At 41.1% G+C, this 25,652-nt stretch overlaps 3 protein-coding genes across 14 annotated transcripts in view; 2 read left to right on the top strand and 1 right to left on the bottom strand.

The window, feature by feature from the left end:
* Window positions 1–1,444, top strand: part of MARCHF6 (membrane associated ring-CH-type finger 6) — a 43,375-nt gene extending 41,931 nt beyond the window's left edge. For all 11 annotated transcript variants that reach the window (XM_062504596.1, XM_062504519.1, XM_062504193.1 and 8 more), the window contains one exon: window positions 1,050–1,444. In XM_062504596.1, the coding sequence (XP_062360580.1) occupies window positions 1,050–1,140 (91 nt within the window). In that variant the 3' untranslated portion in view covers window positions 1,141–1,444. The remainder of the gene's footprint in view (window positions 1–1,049) is intronic.
* Window positions 1,445–10,022: 8,578 nt separating this feature from the next.
* On the top strand, window positions 10,023–15,773 carry ROPN1L (rhophilin associated tail protein 1 like). Its single transcript, XM_062499763.1, has 5 exons — window positions 10,023–10,157; window positions 11,726–11,849; window positions 12,019–12,180; window positions 14,583–14,758; window positions 15,707–15,773. The coding sequence occupies exons 1-5, from the start codon at window positions 10,027–10,029 to the stop codon at window positions 15,768–15,770; spliced, it is 657 nt and encodes a 218-aa protein (XP_062355747.1). The 5' UTR covers window positions 10,023–10,026; the 3' UTR covers window positions 15,771–15,773.
* A 1,574-nt stretch (window positions 15,774–17,347) lies between these two features.
* On the bottom strand, window positions 17,348–25,376 carry SNRNP48 (small nuclear ribonucleoprotein U11/U12 subunit 48). Of its 2 annotated transcripts, XM_062499744.1 has the most exons (9): window positions 25,338–25,376; window positions 25,110–25,223; window positions 24,939–24,999; window positions 24,118–24,192; window positions 21,544–21,732; window positions 20,537–20,658; window positions 19,977–20,092; window positions 18,602–18,766; window positions 17,348–17,669 (listed from the first exon to the last, which is right to left on the bottom strand). In XM_062499744.1, the coding sequence occupies exons 1-9, from the start codon at window positions 25,374–25,376 to the stop codon at window positions 17,630–17,632; spliced, it is 921 nt and encodes a 306-aa protein (XP_062355728.1). In that variant the 3' UTR covers window positions 17,348–17,629. The 2 variants fall into 2 exon arrangements, with proteins under 2 accessions (XP_062355728.1, XP_062355736.1); XM_062499752.1 differs by lacking the exon at window positions 25,338–25,376 and having other exon boundaries at window positions 18,602–18,760; window positions 25,110–25,201.
* Window positions 25,377–25,652: the final 276 nt, after the last annotated feature.

Genomic DNA, 25,652 nt, shown 5'->3' with positions numbered 1-25,652 from the left:
AGTTGATTTGCTAGTTTATCCTTACCAAATTTTGTGTGGTTTTCTGATGTTTTCAGTAATTATTACTCTATAACTCAGATGCCTGATAAAAATAATAATTTTCCTATTATTTTCTGGTTATCTTACTTAGTTTAACCTTCCTTTTTTTGTGTTATTACATTATTTTTGGTGTTAATTACTTTTTTATGGGTTATTAAGAAGATTATCAACTAATCTTCCTAGGCTTCTTTTGTATTGAAAAGGAATGACTGAGTTAGTTATATTCATATCCCAAGTTGTCCTATAAGAGTTTTGCTTTACAATAACTACAAAAGGAGTCAAACCTAAAACAGACTTCTTTGAATCTTAGATGTTAAGAAGCAACTGAAAAGTTGTAAGTGAAAATTAGTTTGGTATTAAAATAGCTTATTAAATGCTGTAACATCCTTGTAGACAAGAAGTTTATATGACTTAATTACCACATTTCAGGAAGTAAGCAGAGGGAGTCATGCCAGCCAGTAGAGATTTGTGCTTTAGAAATATGCATAATTAAATCTTTTGTGTAGCAAACTTTAAAAGCATATACAAGTTTTTGTGACATTCTGAAATGTACAAAGAATGCACAATAGTTGTTGGTTATGGTACCGTAAGAAAAGGAGTGGTGGTGGAAAAAGTTCCTAAAGGAAATGACAGATCTCTGGGGAGGAATTCATAGGTGTGTAGGGCTCTTGCATGCACAGAACTAGCATGCAGATATAGGAAGCATAAAAAGGAATTTTGCTGACAAAAAGTATGGATCTAGAGGAAGAATGTGAAAGACATGAAAACAGTCCAGCTGCTGAGATAGTTAAATTCTGTTTCAGTGTCACACTAAAGGAATCTTGCACTCCATAAGCTTTCCATTGAGTAGCATCAGGATATTTTCTCTCCCTTTAAGAAAGATTAAGCAGCAGCTAAAGTTTTTCCTTTACAATTTATAGAATAGCTTCTTACTGAAATGAAAAAACTACTTTGGCAGCAAAGGAGATAGAGGGAATTTGTGTTAATTCCTGTTTTTACTGTGATCCCAGGTACCTTGTTGGACAACGACTTGTGAATTACGAACGGAAGTCTGGTAAACCAGGCACATCAACCACTCCACCTCAGTCTTCACAAGAATAGATGGTCATATTAAACATCTTGACCTTCCCTTTGCCTTTACATGTCCTTTTTTCATAGACTCTTCTTGTCTTTGGATATCTCTCCCAATAATACTCTCAGCAGTGTTTTGGCTTCTGTTGGTAGCATCCAGATAGCAGTTAAGGCTCTGTTTCTTATCTGCATTTTCTGATGTTGTAAATGCTCTCTGAGGTCTGTATATGTGTATATAGAAGTGTCCTGACACCCTAAAACCTTGGATTAAAAAGAATGTGCATTGTACATCTTTAAAAAGTATATTAATTTATTAAATCTAGTTGTCACTTTATTTTGGACTGCTGTTCTGTTGACAATGTGCCACAAAGCAATAGTGTGAAGAGGAGAGATGTTTTTATAAAATTTGGAGCTTACTTTATGGTGTTCATAACAGTTCTTATTGTAGTAATACAGTATGATTTTTCATGAGTGGAAAGGCCACATAGAGAATATCAAAAATAACTGTCTTATAGTCAGCAATGAAGTTGCTGTGTTGAGAACATAATGAACAATGTATCTTACTGTCCAGTCTTTTTTATTATTTTGTATAACACCAAAGCTGTTGTACATTTTTCTATTGCCTGATTGTTTTTCATGTGTCAGAGTTTGTAATATTGTACAGTTGCTGTTAAATCAAGAAAATACTTCCTCTTCTGAGAATTCAGATGTACTTGTTGAGGCTCAGCTGAATTTTTCTGTTTGGTTGAAGGGGGTAGGTGGGTGTTGGCTTTGGGATCAGGATTTCATGAATTGAAACAGTAAGTAAAAATTTACTAAGGCTAGGTGGTGGAAGCATTTAAAGGTACCAAGAAAAATTAGATAGGGTCACAACTTAAACCGTAGCCAATTTCTTATCTATATTAGAATTTTTCAGAATCTCAAGAAAAGGGATGAACCTTAACTGATGTGCTTGCACAGCACAAAGAGCATAGTGTAAGCAACGTCCTGACCTGATCCTTAGTTAAAGAACTTGAAATCTTTTTTTCTATAAGTTACCAAAGTTGAAAATTGTAGTATGAATTTTATATTGCACAATTACTTTAGAAAAAACCAACCCAACCAAAAAAAAAAATCTCTCAGAATTGGTCACTGTGAATTTTTACAGTAATAATACAGAGGAAGTGATTTATCATGTACCATTTATGGCCTGAGGGGCAGGGAAATACATATGCTATTAGGCAAAGAAAAGTTATCAGGTTTCTTTGCAAGAACATAGTCAAACAAGAGCCACCAAATGAAGTCTGTGTTATTTCTATATGTAGATAGAGTTCTTTTGCAGTAATGTGTGGGGGTGGGGGTTATGTAGATAAAGAAAATACATAACAGTATCACAAAGCTTTAAGTAGCCTCAAATCACATGCGTAGATTGCAGTATCTCCTGGACCAATGCAGAAAATGTGAATATCCGCTGCAGTAATGAGAAAATTGATGGAACATTTAATTTGCTATTCAGTACACTCTCCTTCAGTATTCTGTACTTTACTGTGTGTATATAATTATTACTTGAGAATCTGGCAGGTGCTTTTAAAGTGTCATCTCCTTTTATTGGTGTTGCATCTCTGATCTGACATGATATGAGCTAATGTGGTCCAGGATGTCGTGGTGGTACTTCATTCTTTTGGTGTCTGGACTCATGTTCTAAGGCAGCAAGCACAAGCCAAAGGCATCTGAATCTAGTGGCAGGAGGATTGGGCTGTCACTCTCAGATCCATACTATTTTTCAGAATTACTGTTGTCCTGAAGGTTTTGAACCACAAGTACTACCCTTTGGAGTAATTTATTAGGAAATTTCCAGTGAAATGAAATCATAGAAAAATGGCCAAAATATTTATTTCATTTACTGTTGCTGATTTAATGCTAAACTGAGTATATATTCACCCCATATATTTTTGATGTGCATAAATATTGCATATGATTATTTACAGTGGTGTACATTGTGGGACAGATATATTTTCACAATAATAAATTCACTGGTAACATACATTCTTATTTATGCCAAGATTCTGGTTTTGACATACCTTTCACAAGCAGTTCCAAAATGGTCTTGCCACTCAAATATTGCAAGCACTACTGTGCATCATGCAAAATTTGCAGTAGTGTGGTATTTGTAACTTTTTGTTTTTATCTGGACAAACTGGTCTTAATATTAAAATTTATTAAGAAAAAGCCTTTGTGCCGTTTCTTACTACTGGTGTTTTACAGGTCATTAAAGAAAATAACAAAATCAGGCCAGTCATGCAATGTGAACTGCAGCTATTTTGATGTAGCTTACGTTATCTGTATTTGCTTTTATTTTATGGAAATCTGGTTTCAAATCCAACTGTTGTGCTGGCATTTGCACTGCTTTACAGATTGCAGGTGAAGTTTGTTTCCAGAACTGTCCATTGTGAACTTTCCAGAAATTTCATCTCCTTATTTTTACACATTTTATGAAAGAATATGGAGGTTGTATAGAACAGGAATTAAATAACAGTACTTTATAAATTGTTTTAAATTTCAGTGGTTTGCCTTATTGTGTGCTGTGTACTCTCCTATCATATAAATTTGGTAAGTAAGCTTGCAAGTTAAGTGGCTGTTTCTGAGACAGCTGATGAGCACTGTACCAGCAGCTTCCATCTGTGCTGGAGTGATGCAGAGTGGTGTGAGCTCCTGTTACTTTTCAAGTTGGAAAGAGTGTGTGTGTGTGTGCGCGCGTGTACACTCTTTCACCACAATTTGTGTTGACCTTGGTCTTGACTGGAGGGGTTGGAGGTGTGTACTGGCTCAATTGTGTCCCCTTTGTGCATTGAGAATCTAATGCTGTTGTTAGTTCTACAGGCCTTCATAAAACAACTGTCAGATGGCTCTGTAGCGATCTTGTGCATATTGAAAGAAGTTCATTGCAGCATGGCTTTGACTGTTTTTACACAGATTATTTTATATTGATTAAAAATAGTTTAAGCTCTGCATCTTTTCTGTCTGCCCCTTCTCTGTTGAGTAAGCTGAAGTTACTTGATTTTGTTTCTGAGGGCCTTTCGGTACTTTCGGTACCTGTAAGTGCTTTGTGTCAGTGACTTCCTCGGTAAGATGCCAACTCCAACCTATTACAGTGTTCACATCACTTTTCAGTTGAGTGCATTAATTCTTTCCTTGCTTTCCCCTATGCTTGCATAAAAGTCTTCATAAAAATCTTGACAGCAGCTGCACTATTCTTCAGAGAACTCTAAAAAGCCACACAGAGGCCTATACCTCACAAAGCACAAATGATTGGGTTTTGGTTGCCTACCATGCTGATCAGCATAATTTTGTTTCCTTTTACTACATCTAGATTGGAAAGGTTTTGTGGTAGGGTCGGTGTTCTTATTCTGCTTGCCTTGGGAATTATGGCACTGTACAGCCTGGGCAATGAGTGAGGTTCTTGGCAGAAATGATGGTACAAATAGTAAAAACATTAAACAATGAATTGAATCTTGGTAGTGTAATGAAGTTCAGGATGCAAAATAAATGAAGCTGTTTTCTGAAACGGATGAGGAAACAACTGCTACGAAGCATAATGGTAAGTTAGAGCTCTCTTAATTAGTAGCTGGAACTAAATTGCATAGTTAACAGCAATTTTTTAAACTGTGCTTCTGGTTTTAATTTCTTAATTAAAAAAGTAATAATAAATTGAGAAAATATATGGTGAAATCAAAGTTATTCAATAATGGAAAATTTTTAAAGATTGTATTTCTAGAGGTCAAATACAGTTTCAAAATAAACTGAATGTTTTTAGTTCAGTATTATACTGAGAGATGGAGTAATGGCAAAAGTATTTCACAGTTCTGCATATCAGTTTTTCTGCTTATCTGCTTACCTGCCATTTAGCTCTTGGCTGTTGAGTACTGGCCAACACCCAAGCTGCATTTTCCCCTGTAGAAGGTGAAATCAAACATCTGGAGGTGTCTGACATCAGGTGTGGGAGGAGGGGGTGGGATTTAACACTGCTTGCATTTCAAGGGCTGTTTGTTTTCCTGGAAAAGGATATTAGTTTCACTTAGAATTCCTCATTGCTTACAGAACCAGAGAACACTGCAAAGCTCTTTTATTTGTATTGGCTAGAGTTTCTGTATTAGAACCTAAATAGTGAAGAGCTGCACTGGTGTGCAATGTTCAGCAGATACAAATTGCATAAGTGACTTGCTAGAGTTAGGTAAGGAATGTGATCTAAAAATAGTGCTGGATTAGAATGGAGAGTCCATGGGATATTTTGACTGTGTTAGCAGGAGTCATGGAAGTAGGAAGCAGCAGAAATTCTAAGGTATACTGCTTTATAGCAACACTTCTGGCAGTGCTGCTATAAAGCAACAATTACATCAGTGGATATACTTTTAAATGTTCTTTATATACAAGATACGGTATTATACAGTGGGAGGAAATACCTCTAGGAAGCAGCATAGATTCATATAAAGAGAGTATTTACAAGAGCATGTAACAGGACAAGGGGGCATGGCTTCAAACTGGAAGAGAGTAGGGTTAGATTAGATGTTAGAAATTTCTTTACTGTGAGGGTGATGGGACACTGTAACAGGTTGCCCAGAAAAGATGTGGCTGCCCCATCACTGGAAGTGTTAAAGGCCAGGTTAGATGGAGCTCTGAGTAGCCTGGTCTAGTAAAAGTGCTCATGCATGTGGTAGGAGGGTTGGAACTAAGTGATCTGTAAGGTCCAACCCAGGCCATTCTGTGATTCTATGAAAATACATTTCATTGAATACAGAAAAAAAATTCCACCTACCTGCTGCGATTTGCCATAAAACAGTGTGGCAGCTTTACACATGATTTCAGTGCACTGGACCAAATTGCTGGAAGAACTAAGAGTATGACATTTACTTTTTGAGCATTTTAAGGATAGTTTTGAGTGTGTGCAAGGAGCAGAGATGAGAGATATCATACTTGCTGCTTATCTGTTATCACAAGACACTTTTGAAAAACGGCACTGTTTAATCAGGTCGATTTCTATTATATAAGCTCCTGCAGGATAATGTTCGCTTCATATTTTTCTTGCTATAGTGTTCTTAAAAGAGTAGATGCTTTAAAACAACTAAGGGTTAGAAACATATGTCATATGTCAGAAGTTTGCTTTTTCATTAGTTACAGGAATCTGCAAAGTATTTTGAGGCCAAATAATTAGTCTGTAGCTTATGCCAAGTATTTGTGTTTAATGAAAGATTAAACAGTTATTAAAATGTGTGCTTATTGCTTTCTGGAACCCACCATCTTATCTTTGTCCTGCATGGCCTTGCATGTTCATCAGTGGAGACATGAGGTGGATTAAAAAGGCCTGGCTATAAATAAGGTTCTGTGCATCTGCAGTAACTCCTTGGCCTGTTTTGAGCACCCAAGTTTCTGTGGAGCAATGGCTTATGAAGGCGTTATGAAGCAATTAATCCTATTTACCAAGTTGATTTGAGTGCTCGGGCAGTCTGTTAGAAGGTACAGACAGGGTATTGCTTTCTAACCAAGAGGTGTGCCGGTGTCTCCACAGAGGATGCCAGTCAGGTTGCCTCTGGTGCTGTTTTTATCTGCAGTGGACAGAAGACTTGTAGCTGTCCACCAAGACTTTGTGGAAGAGAGGGCACTTTGGCTCCTTACATTCTGGAGCAGTGGGAGAGCCCATGCTGCCTCATGTCAATTTGGACCAGGAGGTGCTGAGAAGCAGCTGGCACTGGCTGTGCTGCTCTTGGTGGTGGCAGACTCTGTGGTGCTGCTATTCTGAATGTCCAGGACTGTGGAGCCTGACCAACGGAGGTTGCTTGTGGCTGAGCTGTCTTTGGAAGTAGCAGCTGCTGTGAGTAAATGGAATTTTTGAGGATACATTGCCCTGTCTCTTTTTCAGCTCAGTCAGCCTTTCTTCACATTTCATCCAAACCAGGAAAGGAGGTGTGAGAATGCCAAAGGCAAGATGGACATGCCACCCTAACACTGCTCATCCAGTAGAGCATCCTTGTGGCCAGGGGACATGCAGGGACCAGCAGGCTGCAGGGAACCCAGGCACTGCAGGAACCAGCCTCCCCGCCATGGGCTCTGCCAATAACATGGTGCTAAATGGTCACAGAATCAATTAATTTTGAAAAGAGCTCTGAGATCAAACCCAGCCTATGACTGAACTCCACCACAGCAACTAGACCATGGCACTAAGTGCCACATGCAATCTTTCCTTGAACACCACTAGGGATGGTGATTCTACCACCTCCCTGGATCGACCTTTCCACTGTCTAATTGCCTCTTCTGTGAAGAAATTCTTCTTAATGTCCAACATAAATATCTTAATCTCCTCTGCCACAGCTTAAGACTATGCCCTTTTACTCTGTCAGTGGTTGTCTGGGAGAAGATGCCAGTCCTCACCTGCCTTACAGCCTCCTTTCACACATTTGTAGAGAGCAATAAGGTCAACCCCGTGACTCTGCTTCTCCAGGCTAAACATCCCCAGCTTTCCCAGCTGCTCCTCATAGGACTTGTGCTCCAGCCCCTTCAGCAGCTTTGTCACTTTACCCTGCACACTCTCCAGTTCTCCCTGAAGTGAGAAGACACAGGATTCGAAGAGTGGCCTCACCAGGGCCGCTTACAGGGGAAGAATCCCTTCCCTCATCCTGCTGGCCACACTACTGCTGGTACAGGCCGGGATGTCACCGGCCTTTTTGGCCACCTGGGCCCCACTGCTGCTTCATGTTCAGCCGCTGTACGCTGCGGCCCGCTCCGACCCACCTTGCAGGCGTCTGTGAATTAATTAATGGTGGACTCAACCCCGCATCCACGTTTGGGTTTTTTTCAAAAGTTAGTACACAGCAGGTGCTGCTCTTGCCCTTTAAAGCTCGCCGCCATCGAGTCTTTCCCCGCCCAGCGCCCGGCCCGTCCCTCCTCGTTGCCGAGCAGCAGGGCCGCGGAGTGCGGCAGGTGAGGGGCCGTGCCCGGGCTTTCCCCGAGCCCCGGGGCGGCCGCAGCGGCGTGTCCGGGGCCGTGGGGCGGCCCTGGGCTCCCTCCGGCCGCCCGGGGCCCGTGCCTGCCGGCGCTGCCTCCCCACAGCTCGGGCCGGGTGGGCCGCAGGCGACCGCGGCTCGGCCAGTCCTGCCTGCGTGCGGACACTCCTTGGCCTTGTTTCCTGAGCACCTGGGGCTGCCTTGGGGTGCCTGGGAGGAAAAACAAATGGAAGATAAGAGCTAGCAGGAAATGAAAGCGATGAGTTGATCTTTGTCATAGCGAAAGTAGCGCATTACAGAGTGACGGTGGTGAAGGGGTGCAGAGGCTGCCTGACCTAGCTGGGCTTTTCTTTGATTATTAGGGTTGCATGTGTGTATATGTACAGGAGGTTCCTGCAGAACATCAAGAAACCCTTTTTCCCTGTGACAGGTTGCCCACGGGGGTGTGGAGTTTCCATCCTTGGAGGTTCGTGAAGTGTACCTGGACATGGTTCTTGGGCACCCTGCTCATAGGTTGTGTAGAGAGTCAGACCAGCTGACCTCCAAGAAGTCTCTGGCAACCTCTGCCCTCCTGTGAGACTTTGTGACTATTGGCTTACTGTAGAAAAGCAGCTCTTGCACTGCTTTTTTTTTTTCCTGATTATATTTTTATTCTTTTATTTGTCTGCTTCCCAAGGGTACATGCACACACACCTGTATTCCTTCCTCAAAGTTTTTCTGTTGTCCTGAAATCCTAAGAGTTTTTTTGCCTTCTGCTTCAGTTTGTTGGCTAGAGCTGTGTATTTGAATCATTACTGAAAATGCGTGACCGATGTGGTAATTAAATGCACACTTTGATGTCTGTTCCTGATGCAAATTGGCTGCATTGGAGTGGTGAAGGTGCTGTACCTTGTCTGCATTTCTCCATAAATGAAGTTCTAAATATGGTTTGATCCTCAAAGAAGCCTTGAGTCACAGCAGTTCCATTGCTCTATCACTGGCTTATACATTTTTTATTTTCTACTACAGGAAAATTCATGTGAGAAAGCCACCTGCCAGGTACTCTTATCTTAAAGAAGTCTGTAAGGATAGAGGATTCTGTTACATTGATTCCTTTCTTGATGCAGTTCCTGTTACTGCTCTTCCTTTCTGCAAATAACTGTTTTAGGTTCTTGTTGCTAAATCAACTTAAGCGTGCCATATTTTGTCCTGGAAATTATGAGGAGAGTTTCCCACCAAATGTGCCCCATTGCTATGATGGGAGAAGGACCATACAATAGCCTTTTTCTGTACCTTCTTTTGAATCCTGGGGAACAGGATTCCTTGCAACAAATGAGTTAGATCCTGAATGAGACAAACACACCTGTAGAGCTGTATGAGCAAAGTGTGATATGTGCTTGCAGCACACATCAATATTTTGTTCATCGCTGCAATTGTTTGACATAAAGTCTGTCACGAGCTTAGTGACATTAGTGACTTTTTGCTACGGTGTTTTTGAATACATAAATGCAGTAGAAACTTGGTCATCTGCATACTCTGGCATCTGTACAAAAATGCCAAGATTTTCCTTGGCATGCAGTAGTGAGTTGTCAATGTAGATACCTTTCATATTGGCATGTGTGGTGTGACTTGTCTGGACTACCCAATTGACAATTTTTTTGTTGTGGTAGGTTTGAGGAGAAAAATCAGTTTAAAACTCTCTACTACTGAAGTAGTAGTTCTCCTCACCCAGCTGCACCCAAGCTACAGTGTTTTACTTGGTGTGGCCACAAAGCCTTTTAGAGTCACTCAAGGCTTGTCTGTTTACCCTTCCAGCTCTCCAGCAGCCCCAGCTATCTAGTAGGACAGGAGGCAGTTTGGGGACAGGCACTGTTCATTCCCATGTGCACACACAGCTTTTCATTCACTCTCTGCATCAGTGAACCGCTGATTTATTTCTTTCAGGTCCTTCTGACTGGGCACCATGCCTCTTCCAGAAACCATGTTCTGTGCTCAGCAGATCAAAATCCCCCCGGAGCTACCCAGTATTCTGAAGCAATTTACTAAAGCTGCTATTAGGACTCAGCCTTATGATGTTTTGCAGTGGGCAGCTGCGTAAGTATGATGTTCATCTAACAGCAGAGAGCTGTATGTATGGACCCTCCAAACCTCACTTTCCTTTTTGTTGTATACTGGGTGTAGCTTTGAATATTACATCAGCATGTGCGTTGCATGTACACTTCTGTGTATTAATGCAGCATGTAAGCCTTTTAAAAATAGTGTGGTATTTTATTTATTTTGTTTCCTTGAGATTTCGGGCTGGCTTACTTCTAAAATAGCTGGATTTCCATCTTAATTTGCTTTTTGTTATTAGTTTTTCTATCTGAAAGACCATCACTTTTTCCTTTTGGTTTGGTTTGGTTTTTCTTCTCTCATCTGACATTCAGTTCTTGGAATTTAAAGGAAAAAATAGACATTGGCTTTCTAATTATTAAGCTTGGTTAGTTTATCTTCTTTCTTTCTGAGAAAAGTACCTGAAAAATTGCACCTTTGAAGTGATAATCCACATAATAAATCTCTCACTGTAAAGTTGATTTAGATGCTTAAATGTTTCTCATTTAACATCTAGGTTTTTGGGGGTTTTTTTACCTCAACTGCTCACTATAATTTTTTTCCTGTCCTATGGTTTGTGTGGGCAAACTCTTGAAAGGTATCTTTGAGGTGTTCTCAGCTGGGGGGAATTTGAAAACGTCCGTACCATGTATATGAGGGGAGGGGAGGCTGTTAACAAAGCCAGACTGGAGTCTAGCTGGTCTGTTAAAAAGAAAATAATCTGGAGCTGAATTGTTACCACTGCAGCATTGGAGAAAGCCAGCAGGACCACCTTAAAATGGTGTGGCATTTCTTAGGAATGTGATGGAGGTTAGGGGTGGCTGCCTCTGTCGCTGGAGCCTGCTGGGACCGGGCTGGCAAGAGCAGAGGCAGCCGGGCAAAATATGTACATACATACTGTGCATCTCTTTCTATACAGTCACACCACATCAGTTCTGGAATGTTGCCTGCTGTGTATCTTAGCAGGTACTTGCACAGCATGGACATGCATATGGGTGACCAGGGCAGATGAGGCAGGACAAGTGGAGAAACTTGTAAATTAGATGCACCTGAATAAAAACTGAGTTTTCCTTGCACAATTCAGATTGCTAGCCAGTTAAAACAGAGTCAGCTCATAAGGTTGTGGCAACCTTATAATTAAAAGGATGTGCATCCAATGCCCTTTATGCTCTATTCTTAAATTTTATTTTGGAGTGGACAGAAATAGCAGAAATGCTGAGGAGAGAGTTGTAATGTGACTAGGCAGATACACATTTTGGGTAGTGCATGAGGGGAATGTTAAACAGATGAACCCTCAGGTTCATCAATCAAAAGAGCTGCATTTATCATGCACAAAACAGTTTAAATGCCTTAAGAATTATTAGCGTGTCACGGAAAAGAGCAAGTAGAGTCTAAGATTGTGGTTTCTGGGTACAGGAAGATGGGAGTTGTGCACGTAGGCAGACAGCTAGGTGCTGCTGCTCCTGTGGGGCAGCCTGCAGATTCTTACACTGAACTGTAAGAGGATTTACTTCTGTGCAGTTTGTAATGGCCGTGGGCATTGAGGTGTGTTGTTCTTCCCATTCACTTAGGTATTTTTCAGCCTTGTCTAAAGGTGAACCCCTTCCTGTGAAGGAGAGGCTTGAAATGCCCTTAGCAGCAGAGAAAAAAGATGCTGGTTTGACCCCAGGACTCCTTAAGGTGTTGCACAAACAGGTACAAGCTGTTCTTTATCAAATGCACAATGCTATTGAGCAATGCTGATATATTGGAGATGGCTGGGGAGGGAGACTGTCAAGTATTTGAGGTATTTTGGGAAGATTGTGTTCTTAAATTCGTTCTGGTTTTCAGAGTTCTTATTCTGGTACCATGATTTTGTTCAAAGCTTTCTTCCAAAGGCATGGTGACTGTTGTAGAACTGAAAGAAAAATGGAAGCATTTGGGCTTGCCAGAGGAGCAGCTGGGAGCTATCCTGCAACTGGACAGTTTTGGCGAGGAGGTGGAATGGATGAAGTTTCTGGCACTTGGGTGCAGTGTGCTTGGTGGGGTATGTTCACAGCAGGAGCCCTCATATTCAAACACAAGTAGTTGTCTAGGATCCGTGTACAAGATAGACCATAGAACAATTAATGCAGGTGGATTTGGGGAATGGTGATTGCTTTTCCAGCAGCTGGCAAAGTGACTTGCATGTTTACTTCTTTTGCCCATCAGATTTTAGTCTGGGGAACTTAACCAGAGGGGTGGCTAAGTCCTCAGTTCACTGGAGTGGCAGTAGAAGAGCAAGCATGTTTGCAGGGAGCTCGTACTGTGTGAGAGAGGATGATGGAGGAATTATGCTGATGGCATCAGTGTAAATGTCCATGAAGGAGAACTGAAGGGAGAAATTAAACAACCAATTTTTAATTGATTGTGTAGCCAATTAAATTTTCTCAGCAGTACTTAATGTTCCTACAGCTACATTTAATTCTTTTAATATCAGTAATAAAATCCCAACAGAGCATTTCAACAGAATGAAAGATTATAAAATGCATTAAGCTGATGTTCTTATAAAGTACAATACTTCTAATGATTTCTACACTAGGGAAGAAGAAGTAGTAAAAAGAGAATATATGTGAAATAATATTTTGTGAATGTTGTGATATCTGAAAGCCCCAAATGTTAACCTGGCCTGGGGATGCAATTGTGCAATTGTCTATCTGTCTGTCTGTCTGTCAGTCAGTCATTATTTCAAATTTTTATTTCTTGATTCCAGTCTCTCTCCCAAAACAATCTCTTAGTATGGGCTCTTTTCTTAATTTAAAAATAGTAACAGCAACATTACTTATCTAAAAAACAATAACCCTTCCCTCCCTGCAAAAAATATCCAAACAAACCAAAACCAAAAATGGAGTCACAGGAACAGCATTCTGATGGAGCTAGACAGACTAAATTTCACCATCCCACAGTCCTTTTGGATATTAAGTGAATTATTTGATTTCAGTACTACATAATGAAACCTAAACCTCAGTTTCCTAAACCAGAGAGAAAGAAACACACAGGGAATGTACATTCATTTCCTGCAGCTGTAAATTGTATTCACAGTCAAACAGGGTCACAGTTAAGATACAAGAGAAGACAAATTTGAACTTACTAAGAGCATCAGTCTGAAGAATCTTTTGTAAAGCACCAATACATTTTTACAAAAGCCTTGGAGAAATGACCACAAAGGTAGCCTGTTCAATTGTCTTTCAAAGATGGGAAAAATAAATATAAATAACTTTGCTGTGTTGTGAGAGAGAAGCCATGGCAGTTTGGGGTGGCATGACCAGAAAGGGCAGCAGAGAAGTAGCCAAATGCAAAATGTAAAGTCGGCCATCATAGAATCAGCTGGCTCTCTTTTCCCTGAGCAGGTTCCCAGGGGAGGAGATAAATTAAGTAAAACTGTTAAAGGATTGTAAGATGACACTTCTCTGGCTTGTGTTCTAGATCTTAAAAAGATACTGTGTTTATTTTAAATACTGTTATTCTACTGTTAGGAAATACTATCTTTTTACATAGACATTGCTTGCTTGTTAATGAAAATGTAAGAGTAAATTTGGGAAAAGTTGCAGTGAAAAAAAATCAGGTTGAAGAAAGCCTGTGTGGATTTGGTTTTGTGCTTTTATAGTGTGTGTGGTTTTATTTGTTTCTTTAATAGCATCCAACCAGTCTTTGACTGAATGAAACTCAATGCTGAATTTTCCCACACTTTTCCCCATGTAGCTCAGCATGAATAGGGCACTGAATTATCAACACCATATTAAAGGAAGGATTTTTTTCAAAGTATATTTGGAACTAGTAGTTTGAGGCATTTTTTTAAAGGTAGATGTTACTGGCCTTCGACTAAAATGAAAAATTCTTTAAATGCTTTTTGCCTCTGTGCTTTTTCTACTATCTATTAAAATGGAACTTGCATAGAGATAGAGGAAACAGTAAATATCAGCCAAAATATAATCTAAAAAATAGACAATATAATATCATAATAAAATCACCAAATCTCTATTCATTTTCTGGAGGTTATAGATTTGCCTGTCTTAACTGCTGCTGAGAATTCCTTTAGAACCACTGAGGTAATATACACACACAGAAAAAGTTATTCTACTAGATAGTGAGGTTGGAGTTTTTACAGTAGCAGAGCTAAGCAGTTTGGTCCTTAGGGAGTGAGAGCTCAGATTGCCCTATGCAGTCTTTAATCATCACAAGATTCTGGTAATTTTTACTCCTGTTGCTACTAGAACTACATTATTGTTTCCATCCTTGGACCTGCACTAAGAGAGTAAATTTGGGGTTTAAAGCTAGGCAACGATGATAAAACCTTAATCTCATTTACCCTCCCTTTTAATGGTTTACAGTGTGGATTCTGTCATGGTATGGAAGGATGTTCAGGGCTCTGATACTTTTTCTTTCATTTCTTGCCGGAATCCTCTGCAGTCCTTACTAAGTTCAATGAAACAGGCCTGTGAGATCCTAACAAGAGACCCAGAAGGTGGAGCAGCTCGAATTCCCTTCGAAACATTCTCATTCCTTTATTCATATTTGGCCAGTATTGATGGAGAGATATCAAAGACAGAAACTAAAGTATTCCTCCTAGGAATTAAAGAACAAGCGTAAGTAAAAATCTGTGCACAGAATTTTAATGCATCAGTTGCCTCAGGGTTCTCCATAAGCCTCTAATTTCAGGTGAATAGTCCATCTTCTTTTGGGCAAGCCATGATGACTGGAGTTAAGGATTGACTAAGATTGTATTGAAAGTATACAGAGTTATTTTTTGTCAACTTCAGCATTTGCACTGTTAAATTGTTACTTATCAGTCTTTCTCTGAAGTATTGAAGTCTCTATATGGTGGTATAATTTTCTCTGTAGGAAGCTGTTATAGACAGGCTTGTAACATCTTCATATTACTGCTTCTGGAACCCGCAGCATCTTCTGGGCTGTTCCTTTGATTTAACACAGATAATAAACCAGAGAGATGGAGTTCTCTCATTGTATCCATAGTCACACATAGGTCACATGAAATACACCAATTTAAAAAGATCTGTAAAAGGCTTGTCCTCCATGAGCTGGCTGCGTAGCATGTTTGCGTACAGATACTTAACTGTTTCTACCATGTCTCTGGAATTGTTCTGTGTGCGTGGTGGGCTGACACAACTCCAGAGGCACTACCACCATCGCTGCTGGGCTCAGCCCTGGCCAGCAGTGGGTCTGTCCTGGAGCTGTCTGGCATTGCCTCTGGTGAACATGGGGGAAGCTTCTCTCAGGAGCTCTCAGAAGGCACCTCTGTGGTCCCCACCTCCCCCCAAAAAACATTGCCATGCAAACTCCATACACTGTCTTAGATTACCACCAGCTCCAAGCTCATGGGTGCTCCAAAACATGAGCATACAAATGAACTGTTTCATCATTAGTTATCAGATTGACAGTTTTTAGTAAGAACCACTTTTTAATCATACCCCTTTTGCTTGGATTGCCTATAGTCCTGATTTGTATCTTGTCCAAGACACTAGGATTTACCATGTGAAAGTGCCATTTAAAAATTTTGGCTTACTCCTTTCCAGGGACAAACACTCTGGCATGGTGCTGATCAGACACTTCCTGCCATACTCCTTCATATTTTATTGATCAACCCTACTCTTCAGCATGAGGTGAGAGGGAAAAAAAAAGAAGGAATAAATAAGTTCAAGAAAATAATTTGTGTTCTAAGTACTATAATTTGCACAGAATAGTGTGATCCTCTTCTCTGGCATTTCCTTTTCTTTGTCCTCCTCTTGAGATGGCCCTTCAGAGGATGTTAATTGAATACATGGTTATATTGTTTTCCTGCCTCTCAGATACTGATGGGCACCCCTAGGGAGCGACCCTGTCACTCATCTGCTTATATTGAGCAAAAGTTGTTCTGTTACTGAGCTTCCAACCTACATTTGATAAGTGATTGTTAAGTAAAACATGGAATTCAGTTAAGCCAGGGCAGCTGTAATTGGAGCATTTCTCATTATGCTTCTGGTAGCTCTGACTTCATTTTGACTCTGGCACAAATACAGCTGGTCCTTGGACTGTCTTGTCTGCCTGGACATCCTCTCTTTAAACAAAGTTTTACCAAACCCTACTGAAAGAACTTAATCAGAACCCTGTGGCTGAGCTGGTAGACAAAATCAATGCAAGGACTGCAGTGGTTCCATGTTGTTTTCTCTCCAATTAGAACCCTTTCAGAACTTAAGTATCTTTTTTCATTTTTGGATAAACTTGTCTAAATAAAGCTGTTTTAAACTATATCTTCTTTGTGAGAGGCAAAGCTACTGCATTTGTCACACAGGCAAGGAATACCTGACACAGAGTTGTTTGGTTAGACTGCTGTAGCAGGTATAGAAGCCTCAATCCATCAAAACTAGACCAAATGCTTTGCGACAGATAATCACACTTAACTGCAGAAACAACTGAGGTATGAAAGAGGATACTAGAGGCTACACTAAAACTGGAAAGATTCCCTTTGACTGAGAAGGCCACAACCAGGAGCAACATAGAGTGCTCCTTCCTGGCGCATTGATCAAACAGAAATGTTTTAGGAAAGATGGATCTGCAAGCTTGTTCTCTTACAGTTGCTTACTTTAAGGCAAGAAGCTTGGCTGATGGTGACTGCTAAAGTAGATTGTGTGAGGAATAAACAGAACTGCACATCCTTAATATCTATCTGCATGTTAAGTCTGTTTTACCAACCTCTATCACAAATATCTGTATGTTAGTCCACAGGATGGGAAGTCTTCCTGGTTAGTGATGGAAGGAAATGCACCTGATGCTTGAATATGGTACTCAGCAATATTCCAAGTGTCCTTGGTTCCTCCCTGCTAGCTTCTGTGGAGAGCTACATTCTCATCACCTTTAACAGATTCTGTTGATCCAAATTTTCTTTGATCATGAGCTTGGGAACACTAACTTTTGTGTTATTGTCCATTTAGTAGTTGAAGTATTTTATAATTTAGTAGTTGAAGTAGTTGTAGTTGAAGATGTTTTAGCCAGTTGGAGAACTCTGAAATCTGCCCTCTGGTACATGCTGTAAGTAGGCAATGTCACCTAGAGGTGACACAGTGTTAGGAAGGAGGGGGAGCTCTCTCCCTGTTTGTAACTGATCTGGACTCTAAGAATTAGCTGTGTTCTATATCCACTACCTATGGGCCAGGAAGGTGAGTAAGTACAACCTCTCATAAATTTTATTCTTCAGCCTTGTCAGAATAACCCAAAGACATGAGAGATCAATATAATTTATTAACAGATGTATAAATGGTACAGATTTACACGTTATCTGAAATATACTGCTTCCATCCTGGCAGACCTTAGCACTTTTTTGTCTCCAAGCAGCACAGGTGCAATGTAACACCAATAGTATGTGCACATCTTTACTGTCTTGGGCAAAACAGCAATAACAGTAGTTCTTGTGGATGTTATGTTTTGAACAGCTGATGAACAAAATCATCAGGCTCCTCTTTCTACTTTCTTCTTTTATGGTTGTGATACTTGTCTTCATCCCTGAAACAAAAACATAAATATTGTGTGGGCTGTTAGGCTCACAGTGAGAATCAGAAGAGAAAAAAAACAACTGGGAAAATGGAAAGCTCTCATTAAATGTAGTCATGTTGTCCTCTAAGGAAAGAAAGTACACTGCTTTTAGACAGTTTATTTTCCATGCTGCTTTAATCAAACCTTGTCATGCAGTGCCAGGGTGGCAATTAGTTTAGGATGAGTGGCATCATGGTGTAATGAAGCCAATTTTGAGACAAGCCATCATTGCCACCCACACAGTTATGCAATGCATTTACCCAAACATGAGGGGCAAGGCCGCATTTCTTCTACACAACAGTCCTCATGTCTGCTCAAACACAGGTCCCACACAGCTGTGGTCCTGCAGATGTAAATATGTTCTTGTTGAAAGTATCAGAAGCGTGGCCTAGATTTGTTTTCTTTTGCTAAACTGTATGTCCAGAAGTACTGAAGAGCAACAGCATTGTTTTGAAGCATCTATTAAGGAAAGGCTAGTGTATACATATTAGTGGAACAAATACTATTTATTAAGGTCTAGAGCAAACTAGATCAGAAATAAGCATTAGACATGACAGGCACTTAGTTGTGGATGAGAAACATACTGTCCATTTAACCATGTTGATCAAGGAGTAAAATCAACAGCCTGTTACAGTACTGTTGCTGTCCTGCAGCATGCTGCAGAAAGTGCTGGTTTTCAGATGTGATAGTAAATTCTGAAGTCTGGATCACAGTTTATGATCTTACAGCATGTTTTGTTTAGTATTAGTAGCCTCATGCCACTGACTTGTCATACTGCACATGAGGTTAGCCTAGCCTTTTAACTGGACTAGATATTCTCAGCCTCTCCACTAAAGTCTCATAGAAAAGGCTACAGCTGCCTGATTCAGAAGTAAGAGTCAGCTGTCACTGTTCCTGCTCACCTCTCTCTTTTTCTCCGAGAGTCTCTGCCTCTCTCACGACTCCTTCTTCGTTTACTTGGACTCCTGCTGGTGTCTCTCCTGTGTCTCACACACTCTGTATCCTTACTGCTTCCCCCGGAATGCCGTGAGTCCACTGAAGCTGACCGCCTGTCTTCCCTTCTGAAAATAAACTTAAGTGATTTTAGTCAACAAAAATAGTTTCACAGTCACTGTTTCCAGTACCAGTTTTGTAATATAATGACTTACTAATGATGTAAGACAGAGGACATATCTTTTATTAAGCCTTTCTATCTCTCTAAGAAATACAGTACCTCCCAAAAGAGGCCCAAAGTCTGTATGCATATCTCATGTGCATATCTCGGCACACTATTTAATCCAATTATTTCCTATAAACGCTGCTCCTCAGTCTTAACACATCTGCTTGTGAAACAGGAGGCCGTAGAAGGGGTTCATTCTGTTCTGCTTGAAATCTTTAACTCTTCAACCACCTGTCTTAAGCTGCAACCTACAGCTGGACAACCTAAGTCCTGATCTGACAGAAGCATAGAAGTATTGGGGTTGGAAGTGACCTCTGGAGATCTGCTCCACTCCACTTGCCAAGGCAGGGTCACCTACTGCAGGTTACACAGGAATGTGTCCACGTGGTTTTTGAATATCTCTAAACAGGGAGACTCCAGAACCTCCCTGGGCAGACTGTTCCAGTGCTCTGTCACCCATTCATCTTCATTTGAATGCTGGGAACAGTGTCACTTTCTAGTGTGTTTCAAAAACATTCTCCTCTCAAAGAGCTGCTGAAGAGGCACAAATAGGCAATTACTAGGTCATGACTTCATGTTTACTTCAATGACAAACACTGAGAAGGGTGTGCAGTGTTGCTTGACACAGCAGAAATATGTATAGCTAAAACACACTCCTAAATAGCACAGCAGAATTTGCAGGGGTAAGAACTGTAAAGCCTCCCCATATTTATTATGTTATGGAAACCTTTACTCTGAGGTGTAATATAACTAATACATGTCATGTGGTAGGGAAGGGTAAGAAATTGTGTATTTGTATTTCCAAGTGTCCTTCTGTACCCAGCTTCAACATACATAAACACTTGGAAACAGAGGGAGCACTATTCATCCCGCAGCTCCACCAGAAATTACCTGTTCAGCTGAATCACTTGCAACTAACCTACTTATCTCTGAAAGAAAGATACTTGATAATTTTCCTCCATCTTTCATGCAGGCAGAGCTTCTCAAGCAAGACTTAACAGAATTAAAATAAAATAAACTGCATATGACTCAGATAAGGTTGGTATGTGCTATTAGAATGTAGCAAGATAAAATGGCAATCTGTTCCATGCCTGAAAAAGCTGTCAGCTGTGGCATACCTTCCTGAAGACTTCAACTTCCCTCCTTCAGATATCTCTGCATTATCCAACCTGTTCTCCTCCTGCCACTGATTGCTGAGTTCTTCCATATGTACACCAATCACATCCCGAATCACCTGGAGATTAAGATATGTTAAAAACAAACATGTCATAGTAGTGCCTGAACTAGCACTAGACAAACTGTAAACATCTCAAAAGAACCCAAACCTCACAAAAATCTCCCCCAAACCCTGTACATCAGATGTTTGAATGGAAAGTCTTATTTGCAGAAAAATGTTTCAGCATTTAAATAAATTTAAACAGCACCATTTTATGACAGTGACCTATATCTTGCTGGCATTTTCACATTCAAAACTCAGCAGTTAGAAATGCTCATTCATTGTAACTTTCTGCAACAAACCAAAAACATTCCTCTACAGTTTGCAACAATAATAAAGCAGGATACAAGACGCAGAGAAAGACACGTATTATTTGTCCTTGGAAGAGTATGTAATTGTTTATGCTGATACGTAATAAACACTTCTGTGTAAAAAAAAGCCTTTTTTTCCCCCCAATCTCACCTCAGTGTAGGACTTCTTTGTTATATGAACATTCTTGGCTCTGTATGACTGCCGCCGCCTTTTGTAATCTCGCATTTCAGCCAGAATTTCAAGATGGGACTTGGGACCTTTCTGACTATCATCTAGCAAAAAATTGGGAGTAAAACAAACTGCCATTAGCAGGATGCTAGCACCTGCAGATATGCAGACTTTATACGTTCAGGAACATATAATAATTGTGTTCTTTCTCAAGTTCCTCCTGTATTTAGTAACTGTGGTGATTTTATCTCAAGCTTCCTCCCCAGCCTTCTTGTTGGCTGTTTATACACAAGTAAAAAGCCACCAAGCAAACGCTGTTATGTGATCTCAGTCTCTAAACTGTGATCTAAACCAATATATGGGCTTGTGATTTGGTCAAACACCTTCTACATACAGGTCATGTTTTCAAAGCCACTATTACAGTAAGACAGAATGAGAAAGCCAGATTCTGTAAAAATTTGCCTGTGTAGATGACAAGCACTGTCACACCTCCTCAGCACAGCAGAGCCTGCAGGGTGATACTGATGCTTTTGCTGCACTTGGTATAGTTACAAACTGGCATGACTCAACAGGGATGAGAGGTCCCAGACCACCATCAAAGTATGTTGCTCAAGAGCTCCTCCTGGATGACTGCCAACCTCTGGAGTTCAGCTTTTACTCTTAAGTGATCTTTAACCTCATCATATCTTACAGCAAATAACTGTTCCAAGCTGCACAGCACATTAGCAACATTAAGCAACCTGGAGTCAGCTGCAAAAAGAAAAGATCCATCCCCTGAGATACACAATACATGTGTCAAGAGCAGAGCATGGAGACTTTCCCAGAAGGAAAACATCATAAAGGAGACCAAACTAGCATTTTGTGATACCAAAAAAAAAAAAAAAAAAAAAAAGTACAACCAATTCTGTTTGGCTTTCAACAAAACTCATGTAACCGGACAAACTGAAAGTTCTGAGCCATAAATTTTAACAACAGAACATTCTTCAAACCTTGAGTGATTTTTGCTGCTAAATCCACGAAGAGATCACTGTCATTTTCCATTATCTGGGATCTAGACCTCTGTTTCTTTGTTTCCTCAACAACATAATCGTAAAGAGCAAGGCGGTCAGCTTGGGTCAGGTCACAGGTGAAACGCTTGTGGTTTTGAGGAACTTCTATGGGCAGTAATGAGTAAGATCCTGGAGGTTGGACAGAGTGCTGTTACTTGTAAAGTAGCATAATTATGCAAGAAAATACCAAGAAGCTCAACAAACAAACAGCGCAGTAATCTCCCAGGCTGTTTTCATCCTTCCCCTATATATCTGTAAGAAGTTTCAGCCTTCTTAATTTCTTAATTTCAAAAGATAAAAACTGTTCAAAGATCCCTCCCAAGCCCCACACTGTATAACCCCTCCTGATTGCTTACACAGATACAGTTTTCATATGCCATGAAGGAATTGTACTAGATTAGATAAAAATGACCCTCTGTAATTTCCCATGAGTTCCAGCTCTTGGATTACAAGATAAATCAGGAGAGGCTACAGCTCTAACTTGTGGGGTTATCTTATTCCTAAAATGTTATGTAAAGTACTAGCTGCAAAATACCTGTTCTGCCAACAAGAATGAAAGCTTCTAGACTAGATAACCAAGCAATGTGTAAATCAGTCTCGCTTACACAGTCACCTTCTCTACAGAGCTTTTATAATAGACTGTCATAGGAATTTATAGCTTAAAGGACTACAAAGGCACTTTCAAAGTGCTCCAGATCAGTTCAGATAACTGACTTCAAGTTATGGAAACAAATGCACTGCCTGCACACTCTTCTTTCCCATTCCCCAGTTAAAACACATATGCCTCCAAACAAATCAATCAATTCTCAATCCATTGCAACAGCAGTTAAGTGACTTCGCCAAAGATATAAGATGCAATACAGGTTGTGCTCCAGGACATTGCCAGCAAAAAAACATTTTAGTCAAAAACTCAATTTTCCAGCAACCATTGATCTGACCTCCATAATCCTGCTTCTCCCAACACAATCCCACACATCTCCAAGGAGACATAAGAGCCAACACATAAGAAGGGTGTATGCAACATCTTTCACAACAGAAAACCTAGAGCTTTTCCAGTTTATTCAGCTCTTAATGAAGCTGGGCAATCTTTCACATCCTACTATCACTAAAGATACCAAACAAGAGGAAGAGAAAACACAAGAATTCTACAAACAAACCTAAAATACAAGATTTCATTATTACTGTACTTGGAACCTAAACAACAACTGTTCTAACATGAACAAATGGATTTAAACAAAAACTAGAAGTCTCTTTTTAAAATGTACTGTTCTTACAGCATCACAGAAGTCCATAAAAATGCACTGATAATTACATGCTTGTGATTTTACAGGGATTACACAACTTGTGAAAAAGACCAGTTTTATTTTCAACAATGAAGCTAGGCTAATATTCTAAAAATGGTTAGAATTGAAAAAAAGAAAGAAAACAAAGGAAGAAAATCACTTCCTTTGAGACAGTGAGTCAAAAGGAAATTTACAATGGAAAATTATTTTTCATTTGCTTCTGTTGCCAAAGACTTTAAATTGAACAAACAAGTCAGTAAATCTTACAACAGGCCAAGCTGCCACAATGAAAACCACTGATCCAGTTTTAATGTTATCCTCAGAGAAAGGAAAGCTTGTAGGGAAATCTGGGCAGTGAACACTGGCATCTAGTGGCTCACTCATGCACCTATGCAATGAACCACACCACAAAGGGTTTATCTGCTGCTTCTCTACTTAGATGTGCTTCTATCAAATTACTGAGTTCCCACTTCCATTTAGAGGAAATGCACCTGACATGCTCAAAACACAGTGCTCATCCCAGAAAATCTCCCTCCCAAGCAACTGTTCATTAAGCCTCTATTTGCTACACCAGAGAAACAATGAAAACATAAAAAACTGTCCGAGCAAGTGCTGCTGTATTTCATTGTCAGAAAAGTTGTGGTGCCCCTTTTCCTTCCACCCATATATGTTTAACAAACCAAAGCCTGCAGGGAGCAAATGTTCTTTCAGGTGCTGTAGTAATTTCTCAACCATATACTAAAGCTCTACAGATTCCACAGGGAGCCGTATTTTTCTACTTTGTCTAAGTCTGAACCCTCAAAGACTCTGTCCTAGCCTGGTCCCCTGGCTGGTCACAAAACCCACCGAAAAATGAAACAGAAAGGAATTAGCGAGCTTGGAGCAGCAACAAAGGACAACATCACATTTGCAAACGTGCAAATGGTCCTTATACAACTTCTTCATTCAGTCTTGAAACAGTCCAACACAGTAACACACGTTGTTTGTTTTCTTCAGTCCTGAATGTAATAGAGGTATGAGCACAACAGACTCAAAGCCTCTCATTTAGTTGCCCCAAGTACAGAAAGTAATTATGCTCCAAGATATGCAGGGGGAAGTATATTCAAAATAAATTAACTGAAATTCCTCACAGCAGTTCTCAGTGGAATTAAGGAAGCAGCAAGGAGGGAGACAAGAGCAGTTTTCCACAGGAGAACATGGTGAATCATGTGACTATTTGCTTGCTCCTTACCTTCACTGTAGCCTGCACCTTCCTTTGCACTTTGGGCTCTAGCCTGCTTAACAATGTGAAACTGTAGATCTTTATCTGCAGTAGAGAAGAAAATAAAATCATACAACTTTTACATCAAGTTCTCAGGTACTTGAGAACTTGCTCTCAAGGGTTATTCTTTATTCCCCAATCTCTGAGACTTACAGTACAGTACAGAACGTCATAGTTTCATTCATGTACAAGGGGACATTTGAACTAAAAATGTAATTTTCATCTACTACATATTTAAAATGAGGGGAGAAAATTAAGGAAAAAATATATTTCTGGGTTACAAGGATATGGGAAAAAAATGTATGTATATTGCTCTCTGTACCACTGCTTTATCTCCAAATTCTACAGCTTCCCCACCTAAGCATGCATTTTAACACTCTCTACATTTGATGCAAGAGTGGGGACTGAGAATATAGGAAGAAACTCCTAAGAGGATAAAACAGAACCTCCTTGGATTTAAGACGAAAATATAAAAGTGACCTACAGAGTAGAATTTACACAGTGACAGAAGCATAAAACGGCAAATTAAGGCAAATTGTAATTTACAATTTGAGAAAAGTAACCTACTAACTGAAACGCTCAAGGTTTTCAGGAGGTCTTGGGGAGTTTACAGCTGCCAAGGCAGTTCGGGTGTGTAAAGTTACCGTGAGGATCCGGACTCCTTAGTCCCACATCCCTGTCCCACCCAGGATCTCCCCTCAGCCCGTCACCCTCTGCGCCTCCCCGAGGGTCTCTCCTCATCCCCAGCCGTGTGTGCCGCCCCGCCAGGCGGAGCCCCCGCTGCCGCTCACCCATGGCGACGGTGGGAACCTTCAGGTTTTCGTAGAAAAAGCTGGAGTCGTACATCTCGGCCTGCGGGACCAAAGCGCTCGGTCAAGGCCCGGGCCGCCGAGCGGCGACAGCCGGCGCGCCCAGGGCAGCAGCGCCAGCCCCGTGCACCGCTTCCCGAGCCGCGCTCCCACCTCCTCCTCGGCGGAGTATCCCATCCTGCGGAGCCGGCAGGACGCCGCGTGCTTCTCCAGCGACGCGCGGGGGACACGGTGATGGACGTCGTAGGGGCAGAGCACCCACTCCACCTGCGAGGGGACACGGGCCGGGTCAGGTCAGGTCAGGTCGGGTCGGGTCGGGTCGGGTCAGGTCAGGTCAGGTCAGCCCCGCCGGCCTGCCCCGCTCAGACCCCGCCGCCTCACCGCGTCCCCGCCGAGCCACACGGCGCCGGGAGCCGCCATGGCTGCGCCGGCCTGGAGGCCCCGTGACCGCGGAGGGGCGGGCCCGCCTCAGAGCGGGCGGCACCGAGCCCTGCAGGGTGCGCGGAGGGGTCCGAGTCGAGCGTCGCCTTTTTGGGTTTTTTTAAATCGAGTAGCCGGTAGCTGGAGAGTTACGATTACTCAGTTGCATTGTGAGCATCGGATGCTTGGTAAGAATTTTAAGGAATAGGGAACACAGTCCCAAGTTGGATGGGCTGTCCGGACGAGAGCCAGCAGGAGCGGAGTCAGCGGGGCTGA

Source organism: Cinclus cinclus, chromosome 1 (assembly GCF_963662255.1).
Source record: "Cinclus cinclus chromosome 1, bCinCin1.1, whole genome shotgun sequence".
Taxonomy (NCBI): domain Eukaryota; kingdom Metazoa; phylum Chordata; class Aves; order Passeriformes; family Cinclidae; genus Cinclus; species Cinclus cinclus.
This window is presented reverse-complemented; position numbering and strand designations above follow the sequence as displayed.